At 35.6% G+C, this 16,366-nt stretch overlaps 1 protein-coding gene across 3 annotated transcripts in view; it reads left to right on the top strand.

The window, feature by feature from the left end:
* The first annotated feature begins 6,507 nt into the window (after positions 1–6,507).
* The window catches only part of LOC136032806 (uncharacterized), a 60,524-nt gene continuing 50,665 nt past the window's right edge, over positions 6,508–16,366 (top strand). The window contains exon 1 of one of the 3 annotated variants that reach the window (XM_065713202.1): positions 6,508–6,653. Coding sequence is in view for 1 of the 3 variants with exons in the window: in XM_065713197.1 (XP_065569269.1) it covers positions 15,076–15,136 (61 nt within the window). In the remaining 2 variants the exon portion in view is untranslated. Of the gene's footprint in view, positions 6,654–12,373; positions 12,512–15,016; positions 15,137–16,366 lie in introns of those variants that run through there. The other 2 variants (XM_065713201.1, XM_065713197.1) reach the window with 2 other exon arrangements.

Raw genomic sequence — 16,366 nt, 5'->3', positions numbered from 1 at the left:
TGTAGAAGTTGCACCAAAATAAGCAAATTCAAATCATATAGAAACATCCTAAAATTATTTGCTTAATACCCTAAAAACATCCTAGTAGGCCATATATTTCTACTGTACAAAAATTCCTGTATTGCATTTTCAATAAAGCGCTAATTTAGTATAATCCCGCTGCAATATATATTGTATAGGCTGTGAATCAATAATTATTTTGAGTTTCAACTTCGTCTTTACATCTATCTGAAACAAATTGTTTTTAATTAGTTTTTCCTTATTTTACCTTTAAAAAATTATATAAAACTTGAATACAAAATTTGGATATAGCAAATTTCAATAGCTTTACTAAAATGAGAACGGACAACTCAAAACTTGTCTCCATGCTGAAGGTCGGGGATGTTATATACTATTGTTAGATAAACATAAGATGTCCTGTGAATATCGCCAACTAATGATTTTCTTTTGTTCTCTTGAAATAAGTGTTAGCTCAAAATTTCCAGAAACGCATTAATTGGCCAGGAGATACAAAATTTTATACACAGCTTTTGAACAATCTGCATTTAGTTGGCTGTCTTAGAATTTTCACTAGCAGTATTTCGGCAATCCCAAAATCTTTTTTTTATTAGTCTCGTGTATGACTTTAAAAGGATGCTAGATCTTCTAATTTTTGTTTAAAGCAACCGTATCGTGATATTCCACTGTCTCTGGTTTGATACGAACATTCCTGAAAAAAAAATAAAAAAAAATACAGGCATGTACAACCGTGATGCCATCTATGTTAAAATGCGATTTTCGTCAGTTTCTAAGACAGAGACAGAGAATGCAAACATCTGTATTGGTTTTCCGATCATGCTATTTCAATTGGCTATAGCTGATATATATCAGGGTGTTTCCATCCGTTTTCTATTCTTATTTTGGCGAGAATATTCTACCAATATTCTACGACCCCTAAATGAATACGATCACCTCAGTTAAAAAAGAGATAATCACTGTTGCCCCTGAAAAAATATCATTTTCCTTTTTTCAAGATGAAGGACTGTAAGTCTGTAGTTGGAAGTTTTTGACGTTGGCTATTTGCATAATCTACTTCTTATTCCAGTTTGGGAGTTTCAGGCCTGTTTTGAAGTTCTGGCAAATTTATTTTAATAATTAATAGTCAATGTTTTACTAAATCCATATAATAGTTGCTATTTATGAGAAAGTGTCAATTTGGAAATTACTTTCACCCGCCAGTTTCTTTGGAAATGTAATTTTTAAGACTTAGGCTAGTTTTGGCCGTGAATCTCTTGTTCCTAGGCTACAGCTACCGCTGCAACCATGATGGGAGACTGTAAATCTGCAGCTGAAGTTTTCAGAGATGGTGACCTCAAGCTCAAGACTTTCGGTGTTTTCTTATAAAATACCTGCTAACTTATGGAAATCTTTTCAGCATTCGTTTCAGTTCAATTGCACCGGTAACCCTGAATCCACACGTTAAAATTCTGTTGACGTAAAATCAATTTGACTTTTCCGAAGTCAATAAATTTTTATGAAGTTTTTGGATTTCACGTCATGACTAAAAGATGAAACACTGTGGCCCTGAAAAGCATGCTCCATGTAATCAAACAGTTCGTGGTAACGAACTGTAATAAGGAGCGACCCGGCTCAATAGTAACCAAAACTCTAAAAAATTGAATTTTGATATCAATAGCTACATCAAAAGAATCGCATTTTAATGCTGATTTTAAATATATAAGTTTCATCAAGTTTAGTCTTACCCATCAAAAGTTACGAGCCTGAGAAAATTTACCTTATTTAGGAAAATAGGGGGAAACACCCCTAAAAGTCGTAGGATCTTAACGAAAATGACACCATCCGATTCAGCGTATCAGAGAACCCTACTGTAGAAGTTTCAAGCTCCTATCTACAAAAATGTGGAATTTTGTATTTTTTGCCAGAAGACAAATCACGGGTGCGTGTTTATTTGTTTGTTTTTTTGTTGTTTTTTTTCCAGGGGTCATCGTATCGAGCAAGTGGTCCTAGAATGTCGCAAGAGGGCTCATTCTAACGGAAATGAAAAGTTCTAGTGCCCTTTTTAAGTGACCAAAAAAATTGGAGGGCATCTAGGCCCCCTCCCACGCTCATTTTTTTCCCAAAGTCAACGGATCAAAATTTTGAGATAGCCATTTTGTTCAGCATAGTCGAAAACCATAATAACTATGTCTTTGGGGATGACTTACTCCCCCACAATCCCTGGGGGAGGGGCTGCAAGTTACAAACTTTGACCAGTGTTTACATATAGTAATGGTTATTGGGAAGTGTACAGACGTTTTCAGGGGGATTTTATCTTGTTTGGGGGTGGGGCTGAGGAGAGGGGGCTATGTTGGAGGATCTTTCCTTGGAAGAATCTGTCATGAGGGAAGAAAAATTCAATGAAAAGGGCGCAGGATTCTCTAGCATTACTATAAGAAAACAATTAAAAATAAACATGAAAACGTTTTTTCAAATGAAAGGAAGAAGTAGCATTGAAACTTAAAACGAACAGAGATTATTACGCATATGAGGGGTTCTAAAAATACTTTAGCATAAAGAGCGAGGTATTTAGGAGGAGATAAATACCTTGCTCTTTATGCTAAAGTATTTTTAGTAATTTCAACTATTTATTCTACGGCCTTTCTGATTCAGGGGTCATTCTTAAAGAATTGGGACAAAACTTACGATTTAGTGTAAAGAGCGAGGTATTAACGAGGGTACAAACCCCCTCGTATACATAATAAAAATATAAGGTTATGAAAGTTTGTTACGTAAGTTAATTCTTAAGTTACGCATATTTTTTACTAATAAAAACGTTCGTTAAAATTAAAAGTTCTAGTTACCTTTTTAAGTAACCGAAAAATTACAGGGCAACTAGGCCTCCTTCCTCACCCCTTATTTCTCAAAATCGTCTGATCAAAACTAAGAGAAAGCCATTTAGCCAAAAAAGGAATTAATATGCAAATTTCATTTTAATAATTTATGTGCAGAGAGCCAAAACCAAACATGCATTAATTCAAAAACGTTCAGAAATTAAATAAAAAAAACTAATTTTTTTAGCTGAAAGTAAGGAGCGACATTAAAACTTAAAACGAACAGAAATTACTCCGTATATGAAATGGGTCGTCCCCTCCGCAATACCTCGCTCTTTACGGTAAAGTTTGACTCTTTGCCACAATTCTGCTTTTTAAAACAATTAAAAGCTTTAGCGTAAAGAGCGAGGGATTGCAGAGGGGACAACCCATTTCATATACGGAGTAATTTCTGTTCGTTTTAAGTTTTAATGTCGCTCCTTACTTTCAGCTAAAAAAAATTAGTTTTTTTTTATTTAATTTTACAAAGACTTGATCTGCGCGAAATTAAACCTTCTTAACATGAGTTTTTAGGAGGTTATAGTGCTTGTGAATAATGGGGTTGTCATCTAGACGCTTTATATCATGAAAAGAGAAATCACAACTGCAACAGCACAAACACATAAAAAAAAAAAAAAAAAAAAAAAAAAAAAAAAAAAAAAAAAAAAAAAAAAAAAAAAAAAAAAACATGGAAGAGACAGAAGGAGAAAAGGAAGACTGTTTTCCTAAATTAGTGACTAATATAGACACTAATATAGTGACTAATATATTATTTTTTGACGTATCCAAGCTTGCCTTTAAACATATATACCTCAACAATAAGGCCAAGACATCTAAATAACAAAAACTGTGACCAAAGAAGCAGGGCCGAATCCACTAAGTGCGGGGCCCGATTGGAATTTTTTGCGGGGCCCCCTCTATATATTAAATATTTAAGCAAAATTCAAATCCAGGTCATTCTCTGGATCTTGTCTCATTTGATGGTCCAGTTTGTTCATTTTGATCTTCTGGTTTTGTCCTCTTTTCTCCTTTTAAGGCTCATTTTGTGCTTAGTTTATCCTAGTTGTGTTGCGAGAGCAACACTTTGATTTTGTCGTTTTTTTGTGTTTTTTTTAGCACCTTGATTTAGCTTATTCCTAGGAAGTGGTAAGGGTCTAACCTCTGTAGTTTTTATGAAAAGTGTGGACCTTAGGCCGGATTGCTGAACATGACTTTGCATTTTGGAAAACTTCGTAGAACTCTTGCCTTGGGCCAAAAATCTATTGTTTCTACCCATTTCTGTCCGTGATTTCAGCTGAGTTTATCATTCGGTTTTTATGGCACTTGGTATTAACCAAGTGACATGTAGCAATCGCAAATTCTGTCGGTCTGTCTGTCGGTCCCGGTTTTGCTACTTTAGGCACTCCCAGGTAAGCTAGGACGATGAAATTTGGCAGGCGTATCAGGGACCAGAACAGATTAAATTAGAAATAGTCGTTTTCCCGATTTGACCATCTGAGGGGGAGTGGGAGGCCCGTTAATTTGGAAAAAATAGAAAAAAGTGAAGTATTTTTAACTTACGAACGGTTGATCAGATCTTAATGAAATTTAATGTTTGGAAGGATATCGTGTCTCAGAGCTATTATTTTAAATCCCGACCGGATCTGGTGACATGGGGGGGGGGGAGTTGGGAGGGGCAAACCTAAAATCTTGGAAAACACTTAGAGTGGAGGGATCGGGATGAAACTTGGTGGGAAAAATAAGCACAAGTCCTAGATACATGATTGACATAGCTGGAACGGATCCGCTCTCTTTGGGGTATTTGGGGGGGGCCTGGTTAATTCCAAAAATTAGAAAAAATGAGGTATTTTTAACTTACGAACGGGTGATCGGATCTCAATGAAATTTGATATTTAGAAGGATATCGTGTCTCAAAGCTCTTATTTTAAATCCCAACCGGATCTGGTGACATTGGGGGGAGGGACCTGAAATCATGGAAAACGCTTAGATTGGAGGGATCAGGATGAAACTTGGTGGGAAAAATAAGCAGAAGTCTTAGATACGTGATTTGCATAATTGAAATGGATCTGCTCTATTGGGGGGGGGGGGGGTTAATTCCGAAAAATTAGAAAAAAATACGTATTTTTAACTTACGAAGGAGTGATCGGATCTTCATGAAACTTCATATTTAGAAAGATCTCGTAACTTAGATCTCTTATTTTAAATCTCAACCGGATCCAGCGTCATTGGGGGGGGGAGTTGGGGGGGACCGGAAATCTTAGAAAATACTTAAAGCGGAGAGATCAGGATGAAACTGGATGGGAAGAATAAAAACCTGTCTAAGATACGTGGCTGACATAATCGGACCGGATCTGCTCTCTTTGGTGGAGTTGGGGGGGGGGGTAATTTGGGAAAATAAGGCATTTGTAACTAACGAAAGGGTGACCAGATATTAATGAAATTTGATATTTAGAAGGATCTTGTGCTTTAAAGCTCTAATTTTAAATTCCGACCAAATCTTTTGACATTGGGGGGAGTTGGAGGGGGAAATCTTGGAAAACACTTGGAGTGGAGGAATCGGGATGAAGCTTGTTGGTAGAATAAGCAAATATCCTTGAAACGTGATTGACGTAACCGTACTGGATTCGCTCTCTTTGGGGGTCGTTGGGGGGAGGAGTTTAGTGATTTGGCGAGTTTGGTGCTTCTGGACGTGCTAGGACGATGAAAATTGGTAGGCGTGTCAGGGAGCTGCACAAATTGACTTGATAAAGTCGTTTTCCCAGATTAGACCGTCTGGGGGGCTAAAGGGAGAGGAAAATTAAGAAAAAATGAGGTATTTTTAACTTACGAGTGGGTGATCGGATCTTAATGAATTTTGATATTTAGAAGGACATCGTGACTCCGAGCTCTTATTTTAAATCCTGACCGTCATTAAGCCTCTGATTTTCCTTTTAAATCAATCTATTGATTCTTAGAATTTTGTTAGAGCTCATACCATTTGAGCTCTTGGCTCTTAGCTCTTCTTGCCTCGTCACAAGTGCCATATGAGCTCTTACCTCTTCTTTGCACTTGGGATTGCGGTTGAGACATTGGTATTAGATGTGCCTCTTAAACTTTAAAAGTTCTCTCATTGCTAAAGAAATTAGAGTTTATCCTTTGTTTCTTTCTAAGTGATGACGTTAGAAACTTGGCCTACGGCAAAAAAGTTAACTTTTGAAGTAAGACATAATTTTTCTTTGACGGAAGCTGATAGCTCTTAATGAGAACTTTTATCATCCCAGATATTTTAGAAGCAGAGAACTGATATAAAGAAGGAAGAACTGATATTTATGAAACGAAATAATAAAATTATCCATACTGAAACACAGAAGCAAAGACCGAAATCCTATTATGTATTTCCACTGTACGGTCTGCTCCCTTTTTGTTAATCCACTATCTCTCCTTTCAGTATAAAAATCCTTTCCTATGATTCGTGCAGTTTTAATCAGTAATCTTCTTTTCGGGTTTCTCTTGTTGTTTCTTTTGTGAGGTTGCTTAAAAATCTAGTACAACAATTAGAAACAAAACTTAATAGATTAGCTGTGAGTCATAATTTTTTGTCTTATTCAGGGTGGATCTTCTTCTTTTTCAGGGTGCAAGAATGTTGAGAGAGCTTTTTGAGATGGCAAGAACAGAGAAGCATGTTTGATTTTCTTTGATGAAATTGATGCCATTGGTGGAGCCAGAAGTGCTGATGATGGCGCCGGCAGAGATAATGAAGTCCAGACAACAATGTTAGAGCTTATTAATCAATTCGATGGGTTTGATCCCAGAGGCAACATTAAGGTATGTTAACCTATTAAGATTTAGTCTTCAAATTAGTTGAAACGAAACTTGGTGCATAAATTTTCAGACCCAAACTATTTTTTCCTCTATTTTTTTATCTTTTTCTTTGTATGTCTTTTTTCTTTCACTGTCTCTATATTTTTTAAGTATTGGTTTATCTGAGATGATTCCATGGATTTTAATTTATTAGCATGCTATTAGTAGTCACTTGCTTACTCCTTATACCAGGACCTCGGGGTCCTGCCTCGCGTTTTCCACCTGGTCAGATCCCCTCAAATTCAAATGTCTCATGGGAATTAGTGTGATCGTAAGCTTCCCAGAACGGGGGGCTGGTCTCCCTAACCCCCACTCCAAGCCAAAAAATTGGCAACGCCGTAGGATTGCAACTCCAGCGTGCCATCAACTCGGCTATGATGGCTCCTATAAACGGTATTATATTTTTCTTATGTTTTAATTCAAACTTAGCAGACTTATTTTAGGTCATTCGCTTATGATATTAGAGCTGATCAAAGTATATGTCATCCAGTTTTTGGTAGAAAAATTCCTTCATGAGATATATCAGTTTGAAAGTTTAAAGGGTTTGACAACTTCAGTAGTAAGGTACGCACTGAAACTAAAAATTGGTCGATATAGAAATGGTATCAGATTTGCCTATTAAACTTTAAAAGTTCACTCGTTGCTAAAGAAATTAAAGTTTATCCTTTGCTCCTTTCTAAGTGATGACGTTAGAAACTTGGCCTACGGCAAAAAAGTCAACTTTTGAACTAAGACATATAGATTTTTTTCGACGGAAGTCGATAGCTCTTAATGAGCTGATCAAAGTACATGCCATCTATTTTTTGGTAGAAAAATTCCTTCATGAGATATACCAGTATGAAAGTCTAAAGGGGTTGACAACTTCAATAGTAAGGTACACACTGAATCCAAAAATAGGTCGATACCAATTGTGACACATATAGGAGAGTTTTAAGCAACAGTCGGCTGTTAGCTCATAATCACCACATTTTAATTCTGATTTTAAATATACAATTTTCATCAAGATCAGTTATACCCATCAAAAGTTACAAGCCTGAGAAAATTTGCCTCATTTTAGAATCTAGGGGGATTCACCTCCTAAAAGTCTTACAATCTTAACGAAAATCACACAATCAGATTCAGCATATCAGAGAACCTTATTGTAGAAGTTTCAAGCTCCTGTCTACAAAAATGTTGAATTTCGCATTTTTTGCCAGAAGACAGATCACGGATACGTGTTTATTTGTTTGTTTTTTTGTTTGTTTTTTCCCTCAGGGGTGATCGTATCGACTTATTGGTCCTAGAATCTTGCAAAAGGGCTCATTCTAACGGAAATTAAAAGTTCTAATGCCCTTTTTAAGTGACCCAAAAAATTGGAGGGCACCTAGGCCCCCTAGTACGCTCATTTTTCCCCCTAAGTCGCCAGATCAAAATTCTGAGATAGCCATTTTATTCATCATAGTCGAAAAACCTAATAACTATGTCTTTAGGGACGACTTACTCCCCCACAGTCTCCGTGGGAGGGGCTGCAAGTTGAAACCTTTGACCTGTGATTACATATAGTAATGGTTAGTGGGAAGTGTACAGACGTTTTCAGGAGGATTTTTTTGGTTTATGGGGGAGATTTAAGGGGGGGGTATTACGTGGGAGGATATTTCCACGGAGAGACTTCTCATGGGGGAAGAGAATTTCAATGAAGGGGGCGCAGGATTTTCTAGCTTTATTTGAAAAAACAATGAAAAATAAATATGAAAAGTTTTTTCTACTGAAAGTAAGGAGCAGCATTAAATCTTAAAACGAACAAAAAGTATTACGCATATGAGGGGTTTACCTCCTCGTTATACCTCACTCTTTACGCTAAAGTATTTTTAGTAATTTCAACTATTTATTCTACGGCCTTTGTGATTCAGAGGTCATTCTTAAGGAAATGGGACACAATCTAAGCTTTAGTGTAAAGAGCGAGGTATCGACGAGGGTTGAACCCCCTCATATACGCAATAAAAACATACGAATATAGAAGTTCGTTACGTAAGTTAATTCGTAAGTTACGATATTTTTTGCCAATGAAAACATTTGTAAAAAATTAAAAGTTCTAGTTGCTTTTTCTTGGAGGGCAGCTAGACCTCCTCCTTCGCTTGTTTTTTCTCAAAATCTTCCGATTAATTGTAATTAATTAATATGCAAAATTCGTTTTAATTATTTATGTGCGGAGGGATCAAAACATGCATTAATTCAAAAACATCCAGAAATTAAATAAAAAAAATAAGTTTTTGTAACGGAAAGTAAGGAGCGATATTAAAACTTAAAACGAACAGAAATTACTCCGTATATGAAAGGGGCTTTTCCTCCTCAACGCCTCGCTCTTTACGCTAAAGTTTGACCCTTTCTCTTAACTCTACTTTTTAAAACAGTAAGAAACTTTAGCGTAAAGAGCGGGACGTTGAGAAGGAAAAGCCCCTTTCATATACGGAGTAATTTCTGTTCGTTTTAAGTTTTAATGTCGCTCCTTACTTTCCGTTACAAAAACTTGTTTTTTTATTTAATTTGATGGTAAGACCAATTTGGTTCCAGTGTTAAGACATGTAGGGGACATGCAAGTAATAATCGGCTGTTAGGCTACAATCATCATCAGCAATGAGGGGTTTGCAACTTTTACTAGTTGCAATGAGGGGTTTGCAACTTTTGCGAGTTGGTGTACCTAATATTTATTTTAAGATCCTTACAGATTAACAACTTCAGCGTTTAATCGAAGCGAGGAAATAAAACCGAAGTGTTGCTCACGCAACACTTTACTCGGTGAAGCTGAACAAAGGTTGCCGCAACACGTCACGTTGCCCATGCAATGTAGATCTAATTATTGTTGATATCAGGTAGTTTTTTCATTGGTTTGAGCCTGGAAAATTATCTCTAGGGGCGGTCCTACTCATGAAGGCACGCATTCCTTGGTGACCGTTTTTAACATTACTTGGCCAACTTTCTTTCAAAAAGATGAAAGAATACATGGCTTTAGAACTTAAACTTATCTTCCAACCCTAGCTTTGGTGGAATTTTGAAAACACCTCGAAACCTTTTGGTAGACTTTTGGATGCATGGCTGAATAGTTCCAAATATCCTCTTTGGCTGTGTTTAATTAAAAATATTATGTAAATGTGACATGCTTGTGTTTGTAAAATTGTCAGCTTATTGAATATCCTAAATTTTATGAAGCGTGTGTGGTAGTTTAATTTTGGATAAATGGATTTAGTGGTTGCTTCTTTAGGAAATTAAATAGAAAAAGTTTTTCATCTGCATGTAAGCATTAACATCACAACTTAAATGAACAGAACTTATTATGTATATGAGGGTGTTCGTACCCTTGTCAATACCTCACTCTTTACGCTAAAGTTCGAATTTTGTTCTAATTCTTTAAGAATGACCCTTGACTCACAAAGGCCGTTTAATTAGAACAAACAGCTCTTTTGAAAGTACTAATAGTTCTTTATAGTACTAATAGTTCTTTAATAGTACTAATAGTACTAAGTTCTTTAGCATAAAGAGCGAGGTATTGACGAAGGGGAAAACCCCCTCATATCCGTGATAATTTCTTAAACCACATTGACTTGTCATAACATAAAGAAAGAAAACGATTTTCTTAGTTTTCTTCAGTATTTTCGTTTGGCCTTAAAAACCCCGTTTTGACCTTTTTCTTTCCTCATGCAATAGTTTCTGTTCGTTTTAAGTTTTAATTTTGCTCCTTACTTTTAGCTGAAAAAACTTGTTTTCTTTTTATTTAATCTCTGATCGTTTTTTTAAATAATGCTGGGAATCTGGCGCCCCTTCATGGAAAATTTTCTTCCCCCATGAAAAATTCTAATTCCACCTGAAAACGTCTGCATACTTCCAAATAACCAATATTATATGTAAACAATAAGCAAAGCTCATAAATTTCAGTCCCTCGACCGGGGACTGGGGGGGGGGATTAAGTCGTCCTAAAAAATATAGTTGTTAGATTTGTCGACTATGCTGAACAAAATCGCTATCTCAAAATTTTAATCCGGTGACTTCGGAAAAATTAGCGTGGGAGGGAGCCTATTTGCCCTCCTGTAATTTGGTGACCGATAGAACTTTTAATTTCCGTTCGAATGAGGCTTCTCACGACATTCTAGGACCACTGGGTTGATACGCTAACTTCTGGAAAAAAACAACAAATTAAAATGCATCCGTGATTTTTCTTCCGGCAAAAATATAAAATTCCACGTTTTTGCATATAGGAGCTTGAAACCTCTAGAGTAGGGTTCTCCGATACGCTGAATCTGATGGCATGATTTTGATTAATATTATGACTTTTAAGGGGCGCTTCCCCTTTTTATCGAAAATAAGGCAAATTTTCTGAGGCTCGTAGCTTTTGAAGGGTATAACTAAACTTGGTGAAACTTGTATATTTAAAATCAGCATAAAAATCCAATTCTTTTGGTGTATCTATTGGTATCAAAATTTCATTTTATACAGTTTTGGTTACTATTGAGCCTGGCCACTCCTTACTTACAGTTCGTTACCATAAACTGTTTGATTGAAGTATACAAAACTTTAAGGGGAGAAAAATTTATTTTCGAAATCAAGGGAGAGAGGTAATCCTGTGGCTTTTTATCTATTGTTTTGAAACGAAATGACCTAAAAATGATATTCTCTAAATCAAGGGGAGAGGGATTATAAATTGGCCCCTTCTCCCCCCCCCTAAGTGACGCACCTGTTATAGAGCAAAATTATCCTCCTTAGAATCAAAATAATAACAGCAGAATGTTGCAAGATGCAAAATTATAATATAGCAAATAGAGCAAAATATAATATAGAGCAAATAGAGCAAAATATAATATAGCAAAATAGAGCAAAATTATCCTCCTTTAGAATCAAAATAATAACAGCAGAATGTTGCAAGATGCAAAATTATAATATAGCAAATAGAGCAAAATATAATATAGAGCAAATAGAGCAAAATATAATATAATATAATATAGCAAAATAGAGCAAAATTATCCTCCTTTAGAATCAAAATAATAACAGCAGAATGTTGCAAGATGCAAAATTATAATATAGCAAATAGAGCAAAATATAATATAGAGCAAATAGAGCAAAATATAATATAATATAATATAGCAAAATAGAGCAAAATTATCCTCCTTTAGAATCAAAATAATAACAGCAGAATGTTGCAAGATGACCAGCGAATTAAGGTCCTTTATGCATCAGAAGACTTTCTAGTTACAGAAATACCTGAACAGTTTTGTGAAACGCTACTTATCGTCTCCCCGTGTTCCATTCATGCTGTTTTTATGCATTTCTTTGCCTTTTAGATAGCAATTTTGCACCTTTTAAGTACAAATTGAATACCTGTTGTATTTATAGTAATTTGACAAATAATAGCAACAAAAACTAAGCTGCCCACTGCTACAAAATTAATCAAATCAGCAAGCATAACAGAAAGAAAGTAACACAGTCGCGAATTCTTACAATTAAACTAAAAATGAGTCGTGATTAATGATTGCACGCTTCTTTTATAACTAAATCAGCGCAATTAAAGGCGAATAAAAACAACACAAACATGCTCTGACTTCTCACACGTTTCTGCTAATTACACATTAAGAACTTTTAGCCTTGATTTTGACAGGATGTATTGTCTAAGGTTAAGCTATTTCAACTTTGTTATTTCACTTTCAAACCTCAAAGCTCCCGTGTCTTTGAAAAGGAAAGTAATATATTTATAAACTATGTATTAGTTTTATGTGGTATATACGTGATTTTCAGATTTATAGCTTTTTGATTTGGGAATAGGTGTAATCGGTGTCAATTATCGCCTCCTGTACTAGGTAAGTCGAAAAAAAAATCTTGAAAATTATTTGGTGAGGCTGTATCCGAAGGCTTCATCAGTGTCTGTCCTTTTTTTCTAGAAAAAAAGAATATATATAGAAACCACCTTAAAATACCTTGGAAGGGCGTTTTGGGAATGAAAAATGGTATCATAAAACAGAAAATTGTTTAGCTGCAGGTAGAACTGAAAAACTGTAGATAAAAAACAAAAACAGATCCACTTTTTTTTTGGGGGGGGGGGGGTCATACCCCTATATTTTGAAAAAACATTTTCTGGAATTCTCATTCAAAAAATTGCTACGGGAAAACATTGAATCACATGGGAAGGCAAAACTCTCCCAGATATAGAATAAACCGATGGTTTAAGCTCCCTACATGAAAATGTTAGCAAATGAATGAGCTTTTGGAAGTTTTGCGAGTTATTGGTGCAAGAATAGGTTTGAAAATTAATGATAAGAAGACTAAGTCGCTTAGACTGGGAATAAATGAAGCTAAAGAGGTGATGTTGGGTAAGGAAAAGATTGATCAAGTGGATAGCTTCTCTTACCATAGTAGTATTATTAGTAAAGATCGTGGGCGCAGTGAAGAAGTTAGAAGTAGAATAGCCAAGGAATAGGGTATGTTTCACAGTTTAAAAAAGTTCGAAAGAATAGAAAGATAAGACTGCGAACCAAGATTAGAATATTAGAAGCTACAGTAATGGCAATAGCCAAGTATGGTTCTGAAACGTGGGTGTTTTGGAAGACGAAAGAGGATTTACTAGATATTTTCCAGAGGTTGGGTATCCATTGACTCACTGTATTACGAACACTAAGCTGTACGAAAAATGTGGTCCTATCCTGTATTCTAGGGCTGTAATAAAAATTTGAGATGGTTAGGAGACGGTTTGTGAATGAGGGAGAAGAGATTGCAAAAGATTGTTCTTTTCGGCCATCCATTTAAGGCCCAACGAAAAGAAGATCTTCCCCAAATAGGGCGGGACGACGTCATTAGGAACGGATTCAAAGGAACTGGGAATATTTTGGGGCAGTGAAACAAGGGAAATTTTGAACAGATTGGGGTGGAGGAGGGCCGTGCAAAGCTGTGTTGGCCTCAGGCGGTTTAGTGCCACAGTGAGTTGTTAGTATCAGCAGAAGTTAATCCTGTGAATATATCTCGGATTTTTTTTTTTTTCAATTTCAGAATATTTTCCCCAGGCTGTTGCGAGACTGAGAACCCTGTTACAGATGTTTTTTGGGGTAAGCTGAAGAAAACTTGAGTAGGCTACACAGGATGAAATCAATAGATTTTTCCGAATTTTCCATAATTCTCTCGTATTTTTGGCTGCTCTTTTGCCCTCGCAAAACGCTCCCCAAAATAAATGCTCACTTACCGGCCTGTAAAAATTATGAATGAATAACAACAAATTTTCTATTTGTTTATTTATTTGATAGATTGTAATCAATCTTCGAACAGGAATAAAGGTAGGGAACAAGTTTGAATAAGATTATCTAAGTAAATGTTCATTTTATATACATCACAACAACGTTCTTGACACAAGTAGTCAAAGGCTAGTTAAAAAAAAGGTGGCTTCTATTTCCATAAAATGTTCTTTCCAGATTTTATAAGCCTACATAAAATCTCGGATTCTATGAGAAGAATTATAAGATCTGGATATATCAGGGGACGTCAGACCCGAAGGATTTCCTTGCGCTTGAGCCTTGTTATACTGTGCTGTGTATCCTTTCAGTATTTAAATCTTTGAGAAATTCGACTGGGAGACAATCAGTATAAAACCACAAGCATTTTTTTGCTGTTTTAGCTAAGTGCATTAAAGTAGATCTCTTACGGAGTCAATAAAGCTACTAAACCGTTACCCTCCCATGAACTTGTCCATTTTCTCATGTTTTGAAAGAAGTGAGACCTTCGTTCAACTTTTCCAAAAAAGTCAGCTAAGTTTAGCCAATAACAAAACAATTCTAAGACGTCAGTCGAGGAATGAATGAAAGGTGATAATTTGGTAAAGATTAAAACAAAAAAAATCACAGGAGGATTCTTTATAGCAAAGTAATTTTTTTTTAACTTAGCTACTTCATAGCTCCACGTCTCAACAATTCAAATTATTTGCTTGAAAAAATATTTGAAAAGAGCTAATTGTTTTGTGAGCGGGATGAACATTGCGGTAGGAAATGTTTATTAGCTTTACTGACACCGTAAAAGGCCATCATTACTGTTTTATTTAATTCTTTTATGGTTCTACTTTTAGTCGCAGACAAATATTTTTTTTTCTAATACCAGGCGGATTCGAACTATGTAAAAGTAAAATGCCATAAAAATGTCGGATCTTTGGCTAAAATTACAATTATTTTTTTCGCTAAAATTAATGCTCTTGAAGGAATTAATTATTATTTGTAGTTTTTTTGCGGAAATTACATCAAGTAAAATTATAAAAAAGAGTCCTAATTGGTTTAGTTTTCTCCATATGACTGAAAAAAAGGAACTGTTTCAATAAAATTAGTGTTAGGCATCTATAGGTTTTCTTTTTAGTTGAAAATTGGAAATAGTAGCGCTCTGGCGAATAAAAATGAGGCGTTCAAAATCTACAAAAATATTGGAAAAAATGGCTATCTTCGAGGATGTTCAATGTAAGTAATGCTTTCATTCAACGATGGATGGGATTCTCCCCTTGTTGAAAACATGGCGGAAATATTGTTTTAAAAGAAAAATTCATCGTTTGTCGACAAGGGTTTCTTTTAAAATCGAACACGGTTAAGATACACTATATTAAAATTTAAACAAAATATATATTTAATTCACATGAATTGAACCCACTTCCCAGTGTCCAAGCCAATTTCAGTTTGAGCACACTAGCTCAAGTTAAATAACAACCATGACTACCCATAGAAGGGGATTGGAAGTGGAAAAGAAATTCTCCCCCCCCCCAATATGCAAAAAAAAACGTAAATACTCAGACAATACCATGATATGTTCTTTGGCAGAGGAAATCCTTCTTAAAATTATTTTTCTGCCCTCTGGAAAACATTTCGCAAGTTTGTTTTTTTTTGAAAAATTGTGCCCATGAATTTTTAAAATTTGAAAAAAAATCTATTGAAATGGGCTTTGCTGACAATCAAACCCTTAAAAGGAAGCAACTCAAAATTTAAACTCGCGTCATGCTCGCAAGGATTGAAAAAACTAAGTTCTACAGGTATACGTTAAAAGAAACGATAATACGGCTGATGCCATATTTAACTCCATAGTAAGGCAAGATACATTTTTCATTCCCTGGATAATAACGGTAAAGCTTGATTGAATAGTAAAAAGCAAAACTTAAAATAATTTGATTATCCTTTTTGCTGAAATCTGCCTTGAAACAAATTCCACGGTTTTCCCTTTTGAACATAGTCATGGTTGCAACGGTAGCTGAAATTTAGTAATATAATAACGTCCACGGCCCATAATAACTGGATTCATTTAATAGCACTGGATTAGAGTTTCATCGTAGGGCGGATTTAAAGCTTTGACGCTTCTAGGCCCATGTATTTTCGCCGCTCCGTTTTTGAGAGATTTTCGAGGAAACCCCCGAAAATTCAGGAATAGCTGAAGCACTGAACAGAACGCAATTCATGAACCAAAAGTAATGAAAGAGAGGTGATACCAAACGCTCAGCTGCAATTTTCGATGACATCTGACAATTTATAAGTGGCCATGGAATTTCTGTATTGTTTTAAAATAAATTTTCTGTGAGTAGGCAGCGCGGCGGTTTAGTGCATCTGGCACTCCGCCGATTTTTTTGGGAAATTCCTGAAAATTCAAGAATAGCTGAAGCACTAAACAGAACGCAATTCATGAACCAGAAGTAATAAAAGAGAGGT

Source organism: Artemia franciscana, chromosome 11, assembly GCF_032884065.1.
Source record: "Artemia franciscana chromosome 11, ASM3288406v1, whole genome shotgun sequence".
Taxonomy (NCBI): domain Eukaryota; kingdom Metazoa; phylum Arthropoda; class Branchiopoda; order Anostraca; family Artemiidae; genus Artemia; species Artemia franciscana.
The sequence above is the reverse complement of the archived record's forward strand: the minus strand, read 5'-3'. Positions and strand labels throughout refer to the sequence as shown.